A 24,393-nucleotide genomic window follows, 5' to 3' on the forward strand; every position below is an offset into this window, starting at 1 on the left:
AGGATCTTTTAAAAATACAGATACTTCTGAGAGTGTTAAAGTATAAATTTATCCATCGAACTGCCCTTCTGCTTTGGACTCACTGCTTGTCTTCCTCAACAGTAAGGACAGTAATCTAATTTCAACATGAAGGGTTACAAAGCCGTCTACCTGTGGCTACTCCTGAAATCCATCAAGATAACATTTTAGCAGCTCAAAAAGCTGTGCCAAACTGCTTCTCAAGTTTACTCCAGCAAAATGACTTGAAAACTAAAAAGATTCAGGAGACTTCATTTTTGTTATGCCAATGTGGGAGGTGAGGTGGGACACCAATTTATGGTCCTGTGGTCTTAACTATGGAGAAGGAAATTTCCCAAGAGGTGACAGCTGTTTGGGGAGGGTGGGGAGGATGATAGTGCTGAGTAGAGGCAAGTGGCAGAGTTTGCTAACTCACCTGTCACACTCACTCTCCAGGAACAGCTGTGTAATCACTAAAGAACCTGAACTTCAAGACGCTGATATTTATGGCCAGAATTCACAGAAACTTCTGCACTTTGCATATCTTGATAGAGACTTTTCTGGATATTTAAAGTCTGTAGGACACTGCTATTTGTGTATGAACCAAATCTATTTCTACCGCCTGGTCAGATCCTCCTGCCCATGAGCTGGGCCATTCCAATGGGTCCTGTCTTCCATGAGTCATGTAAAGTCAAGGCACATGATGACAAAGATTCTCTACTTGACCAAACATCTAAACCTTCTCCTAGGCCCATCTGAGCACTTTAGCAAGAACCCTGCTAAGTCACCCGAACAAGCCTGCATACCTGATGCCCCTCAATATCTGATGAGGTTCATCATGTATCACCAGCCCCTAGGTGATGATGTCTGATTACCCTGCCCTGTCTTCAGCAAGAATCCTCTTAGGTGGGTTTAGGCAGATTCCCACTCCTATTGATGCTATTTCCTCTTGGTAATTTTTTTCCTTTTCCCTCCCTCCCTCCCTCCCACCCTTCCTTCCTTCCTTTTTTCTTTCCTTTTCTTTCTTTTTTTTTTTTTTTAAAGATGGAGTTTCACCATGTTGGTCAGGCTGGTCTTGAACTCCTGACCTCAAGTGATCCACCCACCTCAGCCTCCCAAAGTGCTGAGATTACAGGTGTATGCCCAGCTGGTAATTTTTTTTATCCACTGGCCTCCACCCTCCTCCTTGGCTATAAATTCCAACTTGCTCATGCTGCATTTAGAGTTGAACCCAATCTCTTCCCCACTGCAAAATCTCCTTACTGTGATTCCTATACCTATCTTGAAGTGCTTTAACAAGTGTCATTAAATAATTTTATAAGCAATGAACAACTTTAAAAGCCACAGAAAACATCCCTGATGGTTAATCCCTTAATCTCTGTTTCAACTCCATAACACAGAAAATCAACAGTGGAGAGACCTTGAAACATTAGGAAATCATTATTTCTCCCATCTTTTTCTAAGAGATGAGGTATTTGTAATATTTCCAAACCCCGCATAGAGCCAACTCAACACAAAAACAGCAATTCTTGAAGGACTACACAGAGAAGGCACTCCATAAATATTTGCAGGCCGACTTGTTCAAATGTGTTTTTAGAGCACTGCAAAATGTATGAATCCTGCTTTACTTGTAAATGTGTATTTTCTCTAAATAGCCTTTTCTCATAGATACCCAATCATTTTCAGTTGCCATCTGGTGCATAACTTCTGGCACAGTTGTGGGCTGCCCAGGTCTGTAGAGTGGAGAATTTATTACAAGAGTCAATGCTGCTATCCATTCAAGACAGAGGAAACGTGTGATCAGTAAAGGCTATAAAACAAACCAGAACGAAAGCCTTGAATTTTTCAGAAATGCCATGTTTGAAAGTACTTCTTTAATAATTCAGAGGAGAAATATGTCTGGCTGGTAGCTGGGGTGATTTCATGGGTGGATATATCTAGTCAGGGCCTAAAGAATGCAGTGGCCACATGCAGTTGTGACTGCATATTTTCACCCACACAACTGGGCTGTGTTCCTGAGACAGATGCTGTTTTACACAGACATGGCTTAGTAGGTATTAGTTCTGGCAGATAGTCCCCAAAGCTGCAGAAGACGTAGGGACCTAAATAGCCTAGAATAGTTGATCATAATTTAATCATAAACACAGTATAAAGTACTGTGTTTTATTCTCCAAGATGTTACTTTTCTTTTTAAACAATAATGGCCAGTCTGTCTTCCATCTGCTGGACCACTGTGTACATTCAGTTTGCCCCTCTGGTAGTGCTGCCTCAGCCTGGTGGTCAAAGTCATTCTGCCTTCCCCACAGCTGCTGCCGTGAGGATTTGCTTCACATACACTTCTGATCCCTTTGTTCCTACAAAAATCCTTGGAACTTCCCCACTGTGCATCCCAAGCAGGGATCCATGTGATTGTCATGCAGGAAATAATGGAGAGGAAGAAGCAACATAAGGCAGGAGACCCCCCACAACCCCACCACCCAAGGCTTCTCTTCTCCCGTATTTCCATAGCTACCTCTTTTCCAGCTAAAGGACAGGCTCATCTGCCAAATCTCTAGCCCCTGCACTGTCTCAACTCTTACAAAGCCTCCAGATATTCCTTCAGTCTTACTTAGTTTCTCTAATTAGATTCTAGGAAGTTCACTGAACATAGGTGGCCTCTAAAGGATAGATAAGCATTACTCAGGACCCATCACCTACCCGTCTCATCTCCAACCAACGCACAGTCCTAGCCCCATGGGAACACTGACTCGAGCTGGGAGAGCCCATGCCCTCAGTATTTGCCAGGAACAGAGAGTTACTTGTTTGGCAGTCAGGCCTAGATTCAGAAATGAGCACATGTTCCTCAGACACGTTCTACAGGGCAGTGAATTTTACACATCAGGTAATTTATGGCTGAAATAGGGTTATGCACGAAACTAAGAAAATAATGTCATATAAATGAAGGTACACTGTATTGAAGAATTTGTTTTCTATTTTGACAGAAATTCAGCCAGCCGCAAGTGTTCTCTGTGGAAGCTTCTGAGTTCATGATAGTTGAAAGAATTAGAAGTGAATTGACTCTTTAGAAGTTGTTCTCTAGAATAGGAAAACAGCAAGGGAAACAATCTATTGTCCATCTCCTTAAAGACTCACAGCTAGAACAGCATCAAATGGGTTCCTCTGCCACACGGGCCCCAGCTTACACGCTGCCTGTTTACAAGTTACCATCTTGGAAGGAATGCCTGTGACAGTGGTAGTGAAAGCAGATAATAGAAAAAGATGTTCAGAGGATAGGTAGATGTCAGTATTAACACCTGAGGATATATATTTCTCCTCTCCACTCTCTGTGCCACTAAGAATTGATAGATTATGATTTTGTGAATGGACCAGAAAATTAAATATTCCCTATTTTTTTTTACACAATAATTTACAAAGTTATTCTGTCCCTATCATGAATGAGCTAATTTGGAAATAAATTATCTGCCCAAGGATAATTAAGAGCTTACTATAAAAAAAAAGAAACAAGATGAAAAAAAAAATACTCTTAGGAAAGCAGCTAAGGCAAGTCCCAAATGCCTCTTTAATAAATTACGCTCCCTTCAGAGGCAATAGGCAATGAATTATAGCATTAAACTAAAGATAATGGCTTTCTCCTTTCTAACTTTCATTGTTAATTTTTAAGAAAATCAATAAATATCTAATAAATACTTTATTCTTGGGCTGAGGAATGTTCCAAGTAGGAAGTCTTGTGTAGAAGTTTAATACTATTTATCAGGCATTATTTACCAAAAAGATACAAAATGTGGATCACAGTAAATATAATTAAGATGTGCTATATTTTTCTTTTTTTAATTGAAAGCAATGTTTTTAAAAAATATAAACTTCACTTTTTAGAGCAGTTTTAGGTTCACAGCAAAATTAAGAGCAAGGTATGGACATTTCCCATATGGCACCTGCTCCACACATGCACAGCACCCCCATCATTAACATGGCCCATCGTACTCTGGAGTGGTACATTTGTTACAAATGAGGAACCTCTACTGACATATCATTATTACACAAAGCCCATAGTGTACAATAGGGTTCACTGTTGGTGTTGTATATTCTATTGTAATTCATTTTGACAAATATAGAATGACATGTAGTCACCATTATAGTATCATACACAGTAGTTTCATTCCCCCAAAAATCTTCCATGTTCTGCCTATTTCTCCTTCTTTCCACCTAACACCAGCACCCTCGGATTTTTTACTGTCTTCTTAATTTTGCCTTTTTCATGTATTAATAGTTGAAATTATACAGTATGTAGCCTTATTTCACTTGGTAATGTGCATTACCTTTTTATGAAGGCATTACAAAAGCTCCCTTGTATATTGGTAGTGACAGACAGCATGGAGACCCGGACTTGAGTACTGGTTTTGCCCCCTTGGGCAAATCACCTACCTTTGCTAGGCCTTGGTCTTCTCATTTGTAAATTCAGCATAACATGAATAGCTACCTGGGTAACTTTGCCATGTTGTGAAGATCAGGTTTCTTCTCTAGAAAATTAAGGTAGTAATGCCTTGTAGGGCTGTTGTAAGGATGAAATAGGCAATGTGCGTGAAGAGCTTAGCATTGTGCGTGGAACATATTCCATGTTCAATCACGGCAGTTAACAATGTTATTTTATTATCACGTGTGCTGAATATTTTCCATTTGACCATCTGAAACTACTCTCTGCTTTTTTCCACCTTTTCCTATGGGGCACAGTTTCTAAAGAATGGACCAGCTGAGCTCCTTTCCTCTTGACTTCTCTATGGATTCAGCCAGCAGGAGGTCTCAGGAGGAGGTTAGAAGATGGGAGGAGGAAGAAATTGGGTATTTATTCCCTGAGCCTCTTCCCTGCAGGCAGAAGTTTGGCTGTGGCTGTATTTCTCTGTGAAGGTCAAAGATCTTGCTGAGCCACCAACACTTTAGAATTGTTGATTTACCTTAACCCTGCCCATATCTTGCTGAGTAATTTCTTAAATTATCCCTTTCTAGGTAATTTTAAAAGTTTCTCTTGTTTACTGTCAGGATGACACATGATGTTTGCCTTTCATATTTATTTGTAAAATTATTATCCCTTCTTTTTTTTTTTTTTGAGATAGAGTAGGCTGGAGTGCAGTGGCACAATCTCAGCTCACTGCAAGCTCTGCCTCCTGGGTTCACGCCATTCTCCTGCCTCAGCCTCCCGAGGAGCTGGGACTACAGGTGCCCGCCACCACGCCCGGCAAATTTTTATATTTTTAGTAGAGACAGGGTTTCACTGCGTTAGCCAGGATGGTCTCGATCTTCTGACCTCGTGGTCTGCCCGCCTCAGCCTCCCAGTGTCCTGGGATTACAGGTGTGAGCCACTGTGCCCGGCCCTATTACTACTTTTTTCCATTGTAAAGCAGGCAAGGCATCATAAAATCAAGAACTATAAGCTAGTGTATACAATCTTGCAAATTATTACTTAAAAATCCTTCTATATCTAACACTGGTCAGGACTTATGAAGGTCTACTTTCAGATTCAATTTTTAAAAAGTGAAAAAAAATTTAAAAGATTCAAAAAAGTTATTAATATAATGAAAAGTTGTGAAATGTCTATAGAAAACGTTGGTCAACTTTTTCTTCATTAAAACTATACCTCAAAATGCAACAACAATAACAACAAAGCTCTATATTATTTTCAACTTGGTAGAACAAAGGCAATTTTCTAAACAAAATGAATTGAATGTTAGTAGCTAATGTTTTCTAGATGTGATTCCCACTCTTAGACCTCTTTTCTGGATCTCCGAACAGTGGGAGACAGACTAACCCAACAGGGAGACTTTTTAAACATAGTTCAAGGAAATTTGCATTTGCAGCATAAACTTTTACTAAAAATGAAGAGATGAATTGAAGTGTGTACAATCCACTGCCATGGTTACAATGGACTAAGGGTTTTACCTTCAGCAAAAGCATTTTTTTCTAATTTTATAAATATTAACAACTATATATGTTCTCATTACAAATTTTCTCCTGTTGCAGTGAAACACTAGTTTACGCTAATGTTAAGTTTGAAAAACAAACAAGAAAAATAGATAATTTGTGAACATGGTGCTGTTTTTACCTTGGTGAATTACACTGTATGAACAGAGCAGGACACTCACACCAGGGGCACATGTAAGAAAACTAAAACTTACTTTAGTTTTTGGTTGAGTTCCAGTTGACATTTGGCTTGGCACACCATCAAGATTCTGGATGTTTGCAGTTTTAGTTCTACAAATTCCTTTCTCCTGATGATTTTTCTTAGGATTACTCTCCAGGTTTATAGAATCCTGTAAAAAAATTTTTTAAAGAGGTTTTTTTCCCTGTATAAAGGACTATCCTTAGGCAATAGTTCAAGTAAATTAATGACTTACATCAATAAAAAAATTTTTTAAACTACAACCATTTTGAAAATTGACGTAAAATGTAAGAATATTCTTAAATATTAATAATTTTTCCAAGACATTTTTGGTTAGTGAGATCAGTCTCAGTAAAGCCTAAGGGCTTGACAATGTAAGGTTATAAACTAAAAGTGATTGTAAACTCTCAAGATAAAGTATAGAACTATATTGGCATTTTCTAAAACTTTAAAAACAAAATCAGAGGTATTTTATGTATTTATTATAAACATTTATTTTTTAATTGACAAATTAAAATTGTATATATTTGTGGTGTACAATATGATGTTTTAAAATATGTGTACATTGTAAAATGGTTAAATCAAGCTAATTAACATATGCATGACCTCAAATACTTATTTCTGTGTGTGTGGTGAGAGCACTTAAAATCTACTCTTGGCAATTTTCAAGTATGCAATATATTAGTATTGATTGTAGTCACTATGTTGTGCAGTACATCTCCTGAATTTATTCCTTCTGCCTAACCAAAATTTTGTATCCTTTGATCACCAAAGGTGTTTTTAGTTTAATTTCATAATCATTTTCTTAGAGACAGGATCTCGCTCTGTCACCCAGGCTGGAGTGCAATGGCATGATCATAGCTCACTGAAGCCTTAAATTCCCAGGCTAAAGCAATCCTCCTGCTTCAGCCTCCCCAGTAGCTGGGATTACACGCACTTGCCACTACACCTGGCTAAATTCTTTTAGTTTTTGTAGAGACAGGATTTCGCTATGTTGACCAGGCTGGTCTTGAACTCCTGGCCTCAAGTAATCGTCCTGCTTTGGCCTCCCAAAGGACTGAAATTATAGGAGTGAGTCACCCTGCCTGCCTCCAAATGTGTTTTTAAAATGGAAATAATAAATATTGAAAAATTGAAATAATAAAATGATGTCCATAGAGCCACAATGGTCTTTTAAGCCTTATGATTTCAGACCATATGTTGTAACAGTGGAGAACAATTTATAAGATTATATTTCTGAAGATTAACTATGCAATAAAATTATTTTAAAGTATTAATATATTAGTATGAAGAGAACCCTAAAGTTTCTAAAAAGTTCTTTTTAAGAAAGTTGGATAAATTTCTATCAAACTGAAGTAATAAGTTTGTCTTTACTAATTCCTCCCATTGCTTGGAAGTCTTCTGCGTCTCTCTATGTCCAAGTTATCTAGAAGCTTCTATTGCAATGTTCTGTCTTGGCATATTCTGTCTGGAGAAAGTATCAGATCTGCAGAAGCAGGAAAGGCTGGAGATGTAAATCTTTTATTTAACTAATTTTACTCATAGATTATCAGAGGTTGTTTTGGTGGGAGGGGGAATCTACAATAAACCGACTTGTACATGAATCTAGCACTGCCAAATACTAGCTACCTAACACTGGACCCAATTTCCTCAAATCTTAATTCACCTGTAAAACAATACGTTTTGACATTTATTCAACACTTCCTTGTGCCTGGCAGATTTGGCATCTGCCAGAATGTGAGTACGCAGGAGTATGCCAAGTCTGATGAGAATTTTTAAATGTGCTGTTTAAAAATTATGTTTCTCTTGCTTATGATGATAATAAGATGGTGATGATTATAGTAGCTAATATTTTCTGATAGTTACTGCTGTGTACTTGATATATTTACCTCTTTTTGAAAGAATGTCCCGATTTTTCTTTTTTATAGAAATTTCCTAGCTCAAAAATGTATCTGGAAAGACTCCGAAGGACATTAAAGAGTATATACACACGCCAGCCTTTGAGAAAACACCATGAGGAATCTAATGGGGCCATGTCTTATTTCACGTACGCAATGACTTTAAAAGGTATGAAAGTTCTTAGATTTGAGAAAAAAATAGCAACAAATGAGACTACCTTGAACGGGCAGCCAGGAGAGTTGACGATTAGCAGTTGGCCGTTGGATTACCTAATTAGTACTGCACTCTTCCGATTACTACTACTGCCTATTTCTGCCAGCTAGTGTAGACACAGTTTGATAGGTGCCTAAAGGAACACCTGCTGTGGTCTCATTTGTAAAATGAGGGTGATGTTGGTACCTAGTTCAGTAGGTTGTCCTGTACTACATGAAAGTCCCATAAGTATGGCTCTTGTTGCTGTTGTCACAGTACAGCAGCTCAGGGATTGTCTGCCTTTTCTTTGGGAAGTTAGGGACTGTATCTTATTCAGGAAAACCTAACATTCAATGAAAGGATATTAACTTGAGATCCTGTGTATGATACCTTCATGTATATTACTAAACTTTTTTTCTTCCCAGCAACATTGTGAGGTGAGTTGTGTCAGTCTAATTTTATAAAATAATTCCTAAAGAGGGCAAGTTGACTAGAATCCCATAGCAAATGAGAGCTAACATCTCTTGATTCTTCTCAGTGATTTCTCTACTCCATCATATTTCTCTTTATATACTGGCCCAGGCCTACTTCCACGAGGGAGAAGACTGTCTAACTCCCAGTAAGGGTGGGTTCCATAGTAGACCCTTGTTCAGCTGGTTAATGGGCTTGGGATCCTGTTAACCTTGTAGATGATGGATACCTGTGGAGACTGGAAAACGAAATTGCCTCTGCAGGAAGGACTTGACTGCTATGACCCGCAAGCTTTCTAGAGCTCTCGTGGTGCAGACACAACCCCTCACAGCACTTATTAAATGCATGTTAAGGCACCTTACATATATGTGTGTGTGTGTGTGTGTGTGTATATATATATATATATATATATAATTTTTTTTTTTTTTTTTGAGACAGAGTTTGACTCTTGTTGACCAGGCTGGAGTACAATGGCGTGATCTCAGCTCACTACAACCTCTGCCTCCTGGGTTCAAGCAATTCTCTTGCCTCAGCCTCCTGAATAGCTGGGATTACAGGTATATGCTACCATGCCTGGCTAATTTTGTATTTTTAGTAGAGATGGGGTCTCTCCATGTTGGTGAGCCTGATCTCAAACTCCTGACCTCAGGTGATCCACCCCGCCTCGGCCTCCCAAAGTGCTGGGATTACAGGTGTGAGCCATGGTGCCTGGCAATAATTATTACAATTATTAAACCATCCTTAACCTTGTGAGATCAACTGTGCTTGGTTGTGACATGCAATTCCTTTCAATTCTATTGAATTTGGTTAGCTGGTGTTTTCTTTGGTATTTTTGCAGCCACATTCATTTATGTTCTGTTAATTTTTCTATCAAGAAGATATTAGTTTCATAAACTAAATATGGAAGCTATGAATCCTTACAGATAAGTTATATTTGTAATATGTAGCTAAGCACTTAGCACAGTAACTGAAACAGGGTGAATACTCAATATATATTTGTTAAATGAAGTCCGAATTTCTTATTTCCATGGCTTTCTCTGCGTGCTTCTTCCCTAGGACCGTAAGTTATGGTTGACTTTTATAGCCACCATACCAAGAGAGCGAAAAAATAGTTAGGAATGCCAGCGGTGGAGCTAGAGCTCTAGGTTCAAAGCCAGGCTCTGACACTTAAGCTACAGACTACAGACTAGTTACTTTTTCTCTCTGTAACTAAGTTCCCTCCTCTGTGAAACTGGAAGTGGTAATGCTTTGCACTCTCTGGACTGTAAGGAGTTTATAAGGGTAAAGCACTTTTAAAAGTGTCTGGCACATACTAAGTGATGAGTTAATATTAGCTATTATTATGTTAATACATGACAGGTAAATTGATAAAAGAATAATGAAAATGTAAAGACAGAGAAAGGGAAGACAATACTGCCTGTGTCTGAGCTATCCTGAGGATCATGTGATGTGAATTTTAAATAATGACAGTGGTTTGTTGTTTTTAGAACCATTACACATGGGGAGCCCCAGGGATCAAAAGAACTGTTTTCTTCTTTGACAAAAAAGTGACACAGCTAGAAAAATATTTTATTAAGTTTTGTTCCTTAGAATTTTTCTTTTATATTTTAGCCTCTTCTATATTATTTTAAATACATAGTTTTAAGGGTTTAATTTAATGTCTTTGGACTGCAAAATAAGTGAACGAGAATTTTCTGTCAAATTTCATTGCTTCTTGGAATATAATCCCCGATTTTTCAAACTTTTTTCCATGGGTCTTTATCCATTACTTACTTTTTGTAGTTCATATATTACTCAAACAATACCTTTTCCTTTGTTCCTTTTCCAGACCCCTTCCCCCATAAAAAAAGATTTTTTTTTAAATGCTATCCTTATAGTCATTCTGTAAGGTTGCTATGAATAGGTAATAGTCTACTACAGTCAACTTTACTGATGTAATAGACATCACTGAATAGTTTCTACTATATGCAATTGAGCAATGAAAGGAAATCAATTATGAATTACAGAAAACCAACAATAAAGTACTCTTCCTAATCTTTGCCCAAATTTCATATAAAGAGAACTTAGGAAAAAATTTCTGAGTTAAGATATTCATATGGATGCAAATACAGCAAAGAATCAGGTGGCAGACTGTCCAAGCCAGGAGAAATAAAGAGTTGATTCCTTTATTCATCCTGTTCTTTTCAGAATAAAAGAAAAAAATAAAAATACAGATAGGTAACCCCTTTGTTTAAAAAATTCTAGGACAGTTCTGAAATAATTATACAAATTTTAATTTTATATAATATTTAAAATTTAGCATGCCATTTTAAAATTTCCTGATTTGCAAAAGAAGAATCTTACTCAGATGATATGAAAACTAAAGACCATCATGTTTAATTTTCTAGAGGAAGGCACATTTATAAAGAAATATCTGTATTTTAAAATATTTGGAATACTATTAATAATCCGTTAACTGACCATTAATATCTAAAAGCCATAAGTAATGTAACATTAGTTTTTGGTCCCAAATATAAATGAAATTGGCTGAATGTCAGAGCCTAGCATAGACTGAAAGTTGTCTTTTACATTTATTCTTCAGATAGATTTGTCCTATATCTCAAAAAAGAAGTTTGTATAATGAACCTCTAGAGAACATTCAAAACATGATGAAGTTTAAACACATATCAAAGTTTTCCTCAGCTAAGCTAATATTATATATATATACACACAATATCCATATCCATATCCATGTGTGTGTGTGTATATATATACATATATATATACATACATATATATATACATATATATATATACACACACGAGTAGAGGCATGTGTGTGTGTGTGTATATATATATATACTTTTTTTTTTTTTTTAGATATGGTCACCTCTGTCACTCAGGCTGGAGTACAGTGACACAATCGTAGCTCACTGCAACCTCAAACTCCTGGGCTCCAGCTTCAGTCTCCCAAGTAGCTGAGACCATAGGGTGTGCCACCATGACTGGCCAACTTTTTTTTCTTTATTTTTGTAGAGATGAGGTCTTGCTGTGTTACACAGGCTGATCTCAAATGCCTGGCCTCAAGGGATCTCTTGTCCTAGCCTCTAAAGTCCTGGGTTTACAGGCATGAGTCACCACACCCAGCCCTGAGCTAACATAATTTGTATTGAATTTATCTTTAAAAATGTTTCTAATCTCAGATCTTCCTATAAGTGAGACTAATTTATTTCTCCTGCTAAATTAGCAAGAAAGACACCACTGATTCCACATCTGAGAAATAAGAGGCCTTCCAGTTTTTCACACTTCCTAGTGCTGGTCACAAGATTTCTCTTTTTCGTCACAGTAACGATCATCTCTTTAGTGCTTATATTTAGTGTAGTGAAAGTGGGCTGCTGCCTAAGTTCACATTATGATTCCTCTGCTTGCTGTACAGGAAGCCAGTAACAAAATTATCATTCTAATTTTTGCCAAAATTTCATGTAAAGAGGGTAACTTGTGACTTCGGCCAATTACTTAACCTCCCAATGCCTCTGCCATCTCATTGGAATAAATGGGGATACTAATAGGATTTATTCATAGGGTTTTATTACTTCCTGTTGTATTTTTTGGGTCATATTTTACACAAGATATTGACAGAGCTTCAGGAAGCCAGAGATCTAACTGTGTTATACACTTTATGAGAGCCATGACTATGCTCTTTCTGATGGGTTGAATACTGCAGAAAAAGGAACCAGAGACCGAACATAACAGACTAAGAAGAAAGTTAGTGCCATGTTGATTGAATAACCCAAATATCTCTTCCAAATCCCATGATGTGATCTGTTGAAGATGCACAGAAACTAACGGAATAAAGCATGAGATGTGAGAACACAGAAGAGTCATGTTGATGTCCAGTTCTACTTAAAAATTACATATGGAACAAGTTTTTATAGTTTCATGCCTTTATTTTTCACTAGTACATAGTTGATTTAGAAACTTGCATCTTGTTCCTGAACCCAGTGGTGTTACAACAAAGTATATCTTTGGAGCCCTCAATTTCTGTCTCTTCTCATTCATTCATTTATTCATTCATCCAGCCATTCATTCATTCATTCATTCATTCATTCATTCATATGCCAAGTGTTGTCCCAGGACTGAGGAAATAAAAATAAATATAACATATTTTCCTAAAGACCTCTAAACTAAGGAGAAAGGGTCATATAGACAGATCTATCGAAAGGATTTAAGCCAAAGTATGTACAAAACGATATGGGAAAACAGACAAAAAAAGCAAATAATTCTGCCTAGGGGAAAAGGAAGTGTTCATAGAGGTTGTAACCTTTAAACTAAATTTAGCAGGAAGAATAGCAGTATTTCAGGGGATGGGAATCCCAAAGGCATGAAAGCACAAAAAGATACAGCATGCTCAAAGAATAGTGAGGATTTTATCTGAGTCCATCTGATGGTGCCTAGGGGGTACTGGCAGCAAATGATCTGTAGAAGGTAAATGGGGAGCCCCAGATAAGAAACTACATATTAAGGAGTTTGAAATCTTGCTGTAGGTAATGGGAGCCCTGTGAAATTTTTTTTATTGATGTGTTTTACAATTGTGAAAATTAGAAAAGATAAGGAGCCTACATAAATATCAAAGAGTTAACATGCATAATAATTGCTGGTATCCTAACATTTTAAATTTGAACTTAATTCTCCCTTGCCTCTACTCGTGTTTTTTTGTTTTTGTTTTGGTGAATGCTTCTTCAACATCTTATTTTTATTGTGAAATAAAGGAAATAAAGGGGAAATACAGAAAAGCACACAAAACAGATGCATGACTTCATAAAGTAAGGTGTACAACCTTTTAACCACAACCACATCAAGAAGTCAAACTGTGCAAGAACTCCCCGACCCAAACCGCTCCAAATATCCCATACCAATTGCAATTCCTTTTCCCCCCGCCAAGTAACTATTATTCTGGCTTTTACAGTAATTATTTCCTTGCATTTTTCATTATCACTGAGATGCATCTTTATGTGTTCATGTGCATCCTTAGGTGTTAAAGTGTAGTCTTGCCCCTTTATACATTTTTTGATGTCTTTTGTGTTTTCATCTATAACCTATTTTTGTTATAGTTTATCTGTTGAAAAATCCAAGAATTTTCCCAATCTAAATTTTGCAAATTGCATGTTCAATTGCACACTTCAACTTGTTCGTGTCTTCTGTTTTTCTGAAAACCAGGAGCTAATTAAGATTTGAGTTTAATCCCTTTGACATGACTATAGGTAGTGTTGTGTGCTTCCATCAAGAGGTATATAATGTCTGGCTGTCTTTTTAATGATATTAGCAGCTAGTCATGCAAAATACCTGTATGTATTCATTCATTAGGGGCTGCAACACAGTGATATGTTAATTTTTTTTTCATCTATGAGCTGGAATATGTTTATACAGTGATATTTTCCCTCATTTACTATTTGACTACCTAGCATTACAGTTCATATAGGATACCAGAATACTTCATCCTTTCACTTTATTAGTTTTCAAGATAATGAATTGGTTCCCTATTGATATGGTTTGGCCGTGTCCCCCCCCAAATCTCATCTTGAATTGTAGCTCCCACAATTCCACGTGTTGTGGGAGGGAATGGGTGGGAGGTAATGGAATCATGAGGGCAGGTCTTTCCTGTACTATTCCCATAGTAGTGAATAAGTCTTATGAGATCTGATGGTTTTATAAAGGGGAGTTTCCCTGCACAAGCTCTCTTCTCTTGTCTGCCATGTAAGATGTGCCTTTCACCTTCCACCATAATTGTGAGGCCTCCCCACTCATGGAACTGTAAGCCCATTAAACCTTTTTCTTTTGTAAATTGTCGTCTTGGGTGTGTCTTTATCAGCAGTGTTGAAAACAGACTAACACACTTATGCTCTAAAGGCGATCAGCTACTTTTTAAAAAGTATCATTATGAACCATGGATTTAAATATATTTGATAAGTTTCAATTCACTGTAATTATTCTTGTGAATGGCATTCAAATTATTCTGTCCTTAGCTAGTGGGTGCCTTGTCAATTTGGTTTCTGAGACCCTGGTAGTGTTTGATAGCTACCTTGCCATGGTATGACAAGCTGTTCTAGGTTCATCTTACACATTTCCTTCCTTAAGCCTAGAAATGGAAGTTTCTCCTAGAAACCCTGGTTTCTTTAAATAAGGAATTATTTCAAGAACACAATCCAAACAATAGGGACAGTCATTACCACTGGGTTGGTCATTGTTTCTAGGTGTTTTCAATAGACATAGAGACAGAAAGGAAGAGAGTGGTGAGAGAGAGAAAACTCATGAGTTCATATCCAATACTTCCAGTTTGAATATAAGACTACAGGACTTTTACTTAGTCTTTAATCTATTACATCTGTATCTCTTTTCTTCTAAACTGAGAATCTTGGTTCTCAAGGACACAGATTATGACAGAATCAGAATATTCCATAATTACTCATTTGTTTTTTATCTCATATTATACACTTAATAGTCTCAAAATAACAATCCTAATGCTACCACCAACAGAAGTACTGAAAACACTATAAAAGGTTTTGCATGTGCTGTCCCCCCTCTATCCCCATCTTTTTAGCGATTATATACTATTTTCTCTTTCTCTTAGCCTTCATTTACTCTTAGTTCTCCTATGAAGTCTCTATTGCAGCTCAGCAAAGTCTGTAAGCTGTCAGTCTGCTCACCTGTTACCTGAAGCTCATTTTCTAGCAGGCTCTTCAGAAAGATCTCATGAGTCCTCATGCCCTTTTTGCTAGAACGTAAGTTTTTCCAGACACAAAATGCTTGGCACATACTTTTTTCCCCTTGAGAATCTTAATTATGTTACCTTATTTTCTTTTAGCCTAACGTATTGCTATTGAAAAAAGTTAAAGGTTATCTAATTATAATCTCTTATAAATCATGTGCTCTTTTCCCCTCTAAATATTCAAAGGATTTTTAAAAATCAAAACCCTTAATTGTGGTAGAATGTCTTGATGTTATAATTCTGGGTTGATCTTTTTAGGTGTATGGTGAACTCTTTCAATATGTAACTTCTAATCTTTTTTCCTTCTTGAATAATAATTTTTAGCATTTCTTCTGGTCCCTTGATTTAGTTTTCTTTTTTTATGGCTGTGCTTGTAAGAAATTTTTCTATCTTGTAGTCTAAAAGCATTGTTTATTTTTGTCAAAGTTGTAATGCTTTGACTTTTACTTGTATGCTATTAATACACCTGGGATAGTGTGGGCACAAAATTCCTTTCATGAAAACAGGAGAGAAATTTATGTCATATGGGTATAAAAATCTTGTACTTCCGAGCAATTGTTTATTTGTATCTCATGTCATTATGAACTAATCTGATTCCTGTCTGGTGTCTGCTTCAGACATGAGGAATCTAAAGCGCATCAGTGGTCCTGTAAGACAATTACTGTATTTCCACACAAAACTGGGTCAAGGAAGTACAAGTGATTCTTGTGGACCAGATAGGCACCTTCCAGGTGACGAAATCAGCCAAGAAAATTTCTCCAAAGGGGCTGGGGCAATGGGACCCCAACAGAAAGAACCTGGGTGAGGTGAATATATCAGTCGCCCATGGCTAAATGTTGGCTGAAGTCCTAAGTGGCCAGTGGGAAAAAGGCCAATCTGAGAATTGTGTCACTGGAGATTCCAGACAAGGGAACATAAAGACGTACTTTTAGAATCAGACAAAGCCCCAAGAATGCCAGTTCCAGATTGTTAGAGTAGTGACCATGTAAACCTGGGTCTTTTCCCCCAGTCCTTTCTACCTGGTAAGAACCTGGAGGATGAGACACTGCAGGTAGCAGACTGGGTGAGGAGCAATAGAGCAAGATAGGAAAGCAAAAGAGAAGCCAACTGCCATAGGCCTCTCTGCCCATAGCAGGCCTCAGCAGTGGGAAGCAGCTTTAAATTAGGTAAGATTATGAAGCTATGTGAAAATAAACGGTCTGAAAATTCTGAATATTTAAATGAAACTGTTCTTGTGCCAAAAGGTAACCAGAGAATGTTTTATTTCAAAATGATTGGAAATGCTATGGCACCCACCTGAGAAATCATTCAAAGTAGAGAAGAAATATTCCTTGCACATATTTGAAGGAACAACAGAAAGAAAAAACAAAGCTCTTTTTTTTTGTTGTTGTTTACCTATCAAGTTGTTTACATTCAATAAAGTTATTAATCTGGTAAATAAGATTTATGCTTATATAAACTGAAAAGGCTAGGAAGTACATGGCAAGATCATATGCAAATTTAAACCAAAGCCTTTGCTTACAATTTCTTTGTATTTGGTGTCAATAAAACTTTCAAACACCTGAGCACCTCTTCCATGGAGACTTCCCCAGCCACCCTGATCATGACTGTGAAGACTGGATATAAAGCTCTACGCACATGTTCAGCTCTTAACAAATGCTGAATGTTGTTATGCTCTTCTCTGCTCTCATAGCACACTTCATCATAAGGTGTTTCCCATTACATGAATGTGCCTCTTTTCTTCAATTACTCTCAAAGTTCCTAGAAAGGAAGGACATCTCTTATACTTACTTTATGTTCATCAGAATACTGGTCAGAACTTTGTGCTTAGGATTTTTCAAAAGTAACTGACACCTAACCAATAAATAGAGGTAAGTGGAGTGATGATATCACAACAGGAATGCTCTGGGGCAAGCAAGGAAAGTCTATTAGCAACCCTGAAATCACTCTTTTTGTTAGCTGGGTGTACTTTTCACTCTTTCTATAGTCTCAGATTTCTCATCAATAGAATGTCTATTTTATGTCCTACAGTCTCCTACCATAAAATATTAGGCCTTTACAAATTATATTATTTTGAGTTATCAGACCTTTAGAGTATCTTCTTTGGCATGGTGTTCAAGCTCAGTGACAGCCACATGAACTAACTGGATGATGCACTGCTCTGTGTCAAGTTTCCTCTAAGCAGTTTAAGAATGTTATGCACCAGACAGGGAAAATAGTTGATGAAGTAGGACAGAAAGAAGTGTGTATCTTCTGTCTGGTTTTAAATGTAATTCAACAGGTAGCCATTGGAATTCAACATTTTTAAAAAGGTTTTTTGTTTATCAAATATTTAATTTAGTCACGTAATCCTTGTTTTAAAGATATTTGAAACCACAGGCTGTTTTTTCATACATGTATTTTGTGATCATGTACAATATTAAGCAGGAGAAAAGGAACCTTTTCTAATGTATTTTTATATATAGAATACACTGTGGAAACACTATTAAAATTATTATAGAACATTTCAGTGGCCTTTGGATATATTTACCTTCTTCTTAAGTGTCTAGTATAAGCACTATGAGATTAAGGATTGTGCCTGTTTTAACATTATTTTATAAAAACGTATTTTCCTTTTATTAGTCAAGTTATGGTTATCTACCGTCCAAACTATTCATGACAAATGAAACATTAACCCCAAAGATGAAAAGTAGAACAAATTAAAATGTACCGTTTTCTTGATGAAAGAAGATGTTATGTCCAAATTCTGGACATAATAAAAGGAGAACTGGGCTGGGTGCAGTGGCTCACGCCTGTAATCCCAGCACTTTGGGAGGCCAAGGCAAGCAGATCACCTGAGGTCAGGAGTTCGAGACCAGCCTGGCCAATATGGTGAAACCCCATCTCTATTAAAAATACAAAAATTAGCCTGGTGTGGTTGTGTGTGCCTGTAATCCCAGCTACTCAGGAGGCTGAGGCTGGAGAATCGCTTGAACCCAGGAGACAGAGGCTGCAGTGAGCTGAGATCATACCATTGTGCTCCAGTCTGGGTGACAAGAGCAAAACTCCGTCTCAAAAAGAAAAAAAAAGGAGAACCAAAAGGGGTTTTCTTCATTACATAAATCTGAATACGACTAGCCAAAAATAAAAACAAAAGTGAAAAAAGCACTCACTGGAAATTTTAGCCCCAAGTCTTCATTTAAACTTAATATTGATGATTTCAAAGAAGTTTAGAAGAGTTACATACAAATATTCTTAAACTATAACAATTTCAGATATATACAAGTAAGTAAAAGATATTTTGTATTTTAAGTTTTATCACAGAGAATCAAAGGCAATCAATTAAATATAAAATTGTATTTTAGTAACTTAAAAACACAACTTCCAGGAACAGATGAGAAAGAAAAACATCAATTAATTATTTTGATTTTCAAAATAACTTAATTATATTAATTAGAGATATAACAAAGGCCTGCTTCAAAGGAGGAGAAAGTTCTTAAAACATATTGGTTGTTTTGCACCAAGGTCAACTTTATTTTGAACATAAAAAACTTACATTCTTTCTCTTATCACAAAAGCTGAAGTAAATATGTTCTAGTCCTCAAATGTGACTATTTGTGTTTTGGGGATAAAGGGAAATTTGCACCCTTATTTATGGCTTCTTGTTTCTTTACAATAACCCCATTCAGGGAAATAAAAGGCACATTTGTTTTACTGATTCCATCTAAGCACATTATAAAAGGCGAGATGACAGTCCAAAAATCTATACTTAAGTTTTTGGAATGGAAGAGGACTGAGTGATCCCTTATAGAACACACAGATGTCAGACTTAACACCCCAGCTAGTCCTCATCATGATCTGGAAGAAGAGCATCGGTGATTTTGCGGACATGAATAGAGCTGGGTTACGGGAAAGCTACTCTAGATGTGACATTTCATTTTCTGTGTGTGCATGTAAATAAATTAAATATATAGGATTGTTAATCCTCAGTGATACAGTTAAGAGTACTGAAGATTCAAAGGTGGAAGATAAAACGGTAAGATGGTGAAGCAAAACAGAAATGGAAAATAAGACAACTAAATAGTATTGGCCGTTATTTAACATGCTATTACATCATATGTATTTTTAAAGCCAGGAATTTATGAAATTTAGTGTAACATAATTTGGATTGTTTTATCATCAATAACTAAGAAACTTTTTAACTGTTCCAAGCTGCATTTGTTTATTCTATAAGTTAGGAAAATGAAAATGAATAAAAAATAATAAAGAAAATGAAACTCAGGAAATAAGAGTATTTGATTCTGAAATATATTTTCCTATCATGGGAGAGTCTCCTGAATCTGAGATGTTGTAATATTACTCAGTCCATATTTACTGCATAATGATTATACTCTCTTGGTAGGATAAAAATTAGACAAACATTAGAGATGCATATGAGAGTTGATATAATAAAAACTGAAGCCAATGTCCTATATTCAAGGGGTTTACAACTCTCTCTGGGCTAGCACAATCTGAAAAGCAGGATTAAAAGGGAAAAACTAGTAGATACCTCTTTTAATGAACACTCAACTATAAAACGCGGTTTTCCTCTTTAAAGAAAGAAGAAATTGCTTCTGCCAGCTTATGGAACAGAACTTCCCTGTGATGTCTGATGACAGCCTACCCTCCAATCTCTGTAAAAGTCACACTAATTATTAATACACTGGAGCAGAGTTCAGGTTCCATTTTGTCATACAGTCTTAGCGAAACTGCCTCATTATATTGTTCTATTGGTTAGTAACAAAATTCCCTTGCTATTCATATTAGAGCTGCTTTATATTAAATTTTATTCCACATTAAATAAACTTTTTAATCAGATTTTCTTTTAGGTTATCATATCATAAAATTTTATTTTAGGTTATAAAAACAATTTCAGGATTCATTAAATAGCAGCCAGAGAGTAAATACCACGACTTGAACACTACAGATGAGAAAACTTTCAGAACAGTTCTGATCATGGCTTTCAATAAAATGAATAAGTTGTTTACATAGCTGTGAGACAGGTTATTGTTTCACTGGTTTTGCATCCTAGTGCAGCGTTCAGCATTTAGTGGGAGTCCAGTCAATGTTTACTGAATAAAACAAACTAAGTGATGAGCAGAAATCTGGAAATGTTGTGGCTTCCTAAATACTGCTGCTATGCAGACAAGTTATGACTAACATTGCCCCTTGAAGTTAAAACTGTTTTTTTGTATAATTTTAAAAACAGTAAAGAACCCATTATGTATCAGACATTTTACAAACAAACTTTTTAAAACCCAATCTTGGCAAGTAGATATCTTATTTGACACTTTAGGGAAACTGAGGCTCAGAAAAGTTAAATAACTTGCTCAATTACACCCATGTAGAAAGTGAGGGGTCTTGGATTAAATCCTGATCATTCGATCTTTCTACAGTACACTCACAGACCTGTGGGCAATGTTTTATATAATCATTCCTTGAAATTATGGTAAAAAATCAAATCCACTCTCGGGCCGGGAAGTATGTATTTCTTTACTGGCACCAAAAAAAAAAAAAAAAAAAGGAAAAGAAAAGAAAAGATGTATTTCTTCTTGTCTGACTGGAACATATGCTTGTATTTTAAGAGCACCAAAGGTGACAGACTGAATTTACAGCTACAGCATAGTCATGTTTGGCTTGCCTGGAAACAGAACTATCCTGATCTCTCAGCAAAAGGAACAGAGGGTGCTTCCCCATACAGAAGAGTCAGGCCAACTCTAAAGAGAACTAGGGCATTGCCTAGGAACCCATCTGTGGCAAGGGGCTATCACCACCAGGAGGTCCCACAAACACCTCCAAGTAAGACGGAAAGTCACTTCCATGTCTTCTGTGTTGTTTCTGATGTTTAGAAACAAAAACTAGTGACACTAGTTCAGAAAAAAAGAGCCTATCTTTCTTATCATCAAGACTCTCAGATGATGAGGGTTTTTTAAAAAAATAGACCCCACCTCTGAACTGCGCAGAACTAGGGAAATCTGAGTAAAATACAAAAAGGATCTTGAGAGGGCAAGATCCTAAAGAAGGGGGCAGAGAAGTCTGCCCATATTTGACTCTTTTCCCCTTACCGTATTCAACAATTTGGAAGTTGTTTCAAAGGCTGAGAAGTTACACAGATAATGGCAACTAAGAAGCAGACAAGCTGAGAAGAGCTTCCTTTCAGGAGTCCACGAGCCGAGAAAATAAAAATGGGAGTTCAGGGCCCACCAAAGAGGGAAGGCCTGACACCTCGGCTTTCAGCTGGGACACAGAAAGGACCACCCCCAAGAGTAAGAACGAACCTGAAATAGGCCAGACCTAACAAAGTCTGAAAACCAGTTTGAAATAATCTCCCTTCCATATTAGATTAAGTTAGATTAAGGTGCTCTGTCCTTAGCCTAGCTTCCTAACAGAGGCAAAAGTAAATCTTTTATAGAAGAAAAAACACCACTCAGAGCCCAGTTTTTTTTGTTTTTGTTTTTGTTTTTCCATAAACAAAGACAACATTTCATAAAGAATTTCTGGGCATATCAGGAAACAGAAGCAAAAGATAATGGAAACAAGATCCACAGATGATCCAAATATTGGAGTTAACGGGCACAAACTATTGAATTTCCTTTTTTTTTTTTTTTTTTTTGAGACGGAGACTCACTCTGTTGCCCAGGCTGGAGTGCAGTGTTACAATCTCAGCTCACTGCAAGCTCCGCCTCCTGGGTTCACGCCATTCTCCTGCCTCAGTCTCCCGAGTAGCTGGGACTACAGGTGCCCACCACCATGGTGGGCTAATTTTTTGTATTTTTAGTGGAGACGGGGTTTCACCATGTTAGCCAGGATGGTCTCGATCTCCTGACCTTGTGATCTGCCCGCCTCAGCCTCCCAAAGTGCTAGGATTATAGGCATAAGCCACTGCGTCTGGCCTTGAATTTATTAATACTAGAGATGCAGAATCTATACATAAGAAAATTGTAGAACTGAAATAAAATGATTCAACAAACTTAAACTAAAAAAATACACTTAGAATAAAAACCACGAAATGTGTAGGAAGAAACTTAACCATGTATGTGCAATACCTGTATGCTGAAAATTACAAACAGAAATTAAAGATCAAAATAAAAGTAGACATATGCCATGTTCATAGATTGGAAAACTCAGTATTTTTAAGATGTCAATTCTCTCCAAGTTGATGAATAAATTTAACAGAATCCCATTCAAAATCCCAGCAGACGTTTTTAGAAATTGAAATGACAATTTAAAAATTTATATTAAAATGCAAAGGACTTAGAATGGCCAAAGTAATTTTGAGGAAAAAAATACTTTCACTATCTGATTTCGAGACGTATAAAGCTACAGTAATCAATACCGTGTGGGACTGGGTTAAGAACAGATATATTTATCCACGGAATTGAATAGAATAGAAATTCAGAAGATCGGTAGATTTTTAATAAAGGTGCCAAGGTAATTCAATGAAGAAAATGATATTTTTAACGAATGCTACTAGAATAACAGGATTTCCATTTTGAAAAATATGACTATCAACCATTATTGTGCCATACTAAAAATTAAGTGGATCATAAACATAAATAAGATATATTGTGAATCTTAGAAATGAGAGGATTTTATGAACAGCTTTATGCTAACGAATATTTGGATATGTACAAATCCCTAGAAAAATACAACTTACAAACAAAAGTTGCTCTTTAAAAGATACTATTAAGAACATGAAAAAGCAGGCCACAGACTGGTAGAAAAATATTCACGACGTATACTTCTGACAAAAAAGGCATACGCATAGTATGTAAATAACTTCTACAACTCAATTACAAACAACTTAGTTTTAAAATACGCAAAAGTTTTGAAAATATACCCACTTAATGACTAAAACTAAAGACTAAAAGTAGCAAGTGTTGGCATTTGATAAAAAGACCTGTCACCCTTTTAAACTATAGTAGTTCCCCCTTAGCCTCAGGGGTATGTTCCGAGAACCTAGTGGATGCCTGAAACTTCAGAGAATACCCTACCCTAAATATATTATGCACGAATTTCTTTTTATTTCTTCATAATTTCACAGATAGAAGACTGATTCTTACCAACCACTTGGTTCCTAGTGACCTTAGGAGATTCTTTAAGGCGAGAACTTTCACCTTTCCAGTTAAAAGAAGCACTTTAAGGCTTCTTTTGGCATATCGAAATTGCCAATATCACTACTATTGGGCCTTGGAGACATTAAGAAAAATAAAGGTTACTTGAATCCAAGCTCATTGATATGGTGAGAGGTGATAACCGTGATAGTGGATGCTGAACAAAGGGAGCACACACGTTCTGGGAGGCACAGAGAGGGGCAGCATGAGATTTCATCACACTACTTACAACTTCTAGCAATTCAAAATTTATATTTCTCAAATTTTCCATTGAATATTTTTGGACCTCGGTTGACAGTGGGTAACTGAAACTATGGAAAGCAAAACCATGTATAAAGGGGACTACTATACAAGGATGTTTGATGAGTGCAGACACAAATACATTTGATGGTGGGAATAAACGAAAATTCTTGGCTTATGCTCACAATTCTTTTTTCAATAAAGTGTGAGGCAAAGTCATTAGTTGAGGAGGAAGTTGATAATTTGAGGAGGAAAAAGAATGAGATATTTGGATTACAGAAGGAAAGGGTAAAGTCAGTACAGCAAAGGAGTAGGACAGCTAATCAATATGCAGAGCCAATTTAGGTGTGAGATCACACTAGTCTCCCCAACAGTTACCAGGCTGGGCCCAAGCTCAGAAAAGACAAACGCACGCAGGGGTTCATCCATGGTTTGAGTTTTGCCGGGCAAGTGCTAAAAGTGAGGGGTAAGAGTTGAACATATTTGCAAAGGAGTCAATGCCACTATTTCTGAATATATGTGTATTCTTTAAACTGTGAAGAGCTATGTTAGTGTAACTTAACAGT

General features: G+C 36.7%; 1 protein-coding gene across 1 annotated transcript in view; it reads right to left on the bottom strand.

Moving 5' to 3' along the window:
* The window catches only part of STARD13 (StAR related lipid transfer domain containing 13), a 557,856-nt gene that overhangs the window by 414,303 nt on the left and 119,160 nt on the right, over nucleotides 1–24,393 (bottom strand). Inside the window, exon 2 of the mRNA XM_005585617.5 lies at nucleotides 6,165–6,299. Within this exon, the coding sequence (XP_005585674.3) occupies nucleotides 6,165–6,194 (30 nt within the window). The 5' untranslated portion in view covers nucleotides 6,195–6,299. The remainder of the gene's footprint in view (nucleotides 1–6,164; nucleotides 6,300–24,393) is intronic.

The sequence above is a fragment of the Macaca fascicularis genome, chromosome 17 (genome assembly GCF_037993035.2).
Source record: "Macaca fascicularis isolate 582-1 chromosome 17, T2T-MFA8v1.1".
Classification (NCBI taxonomy): Eukaryota; Metazoa; Chordata; class Mammalia; order Primates; family Cercopithecidae; genus Macaca; species Macaca fascicularis.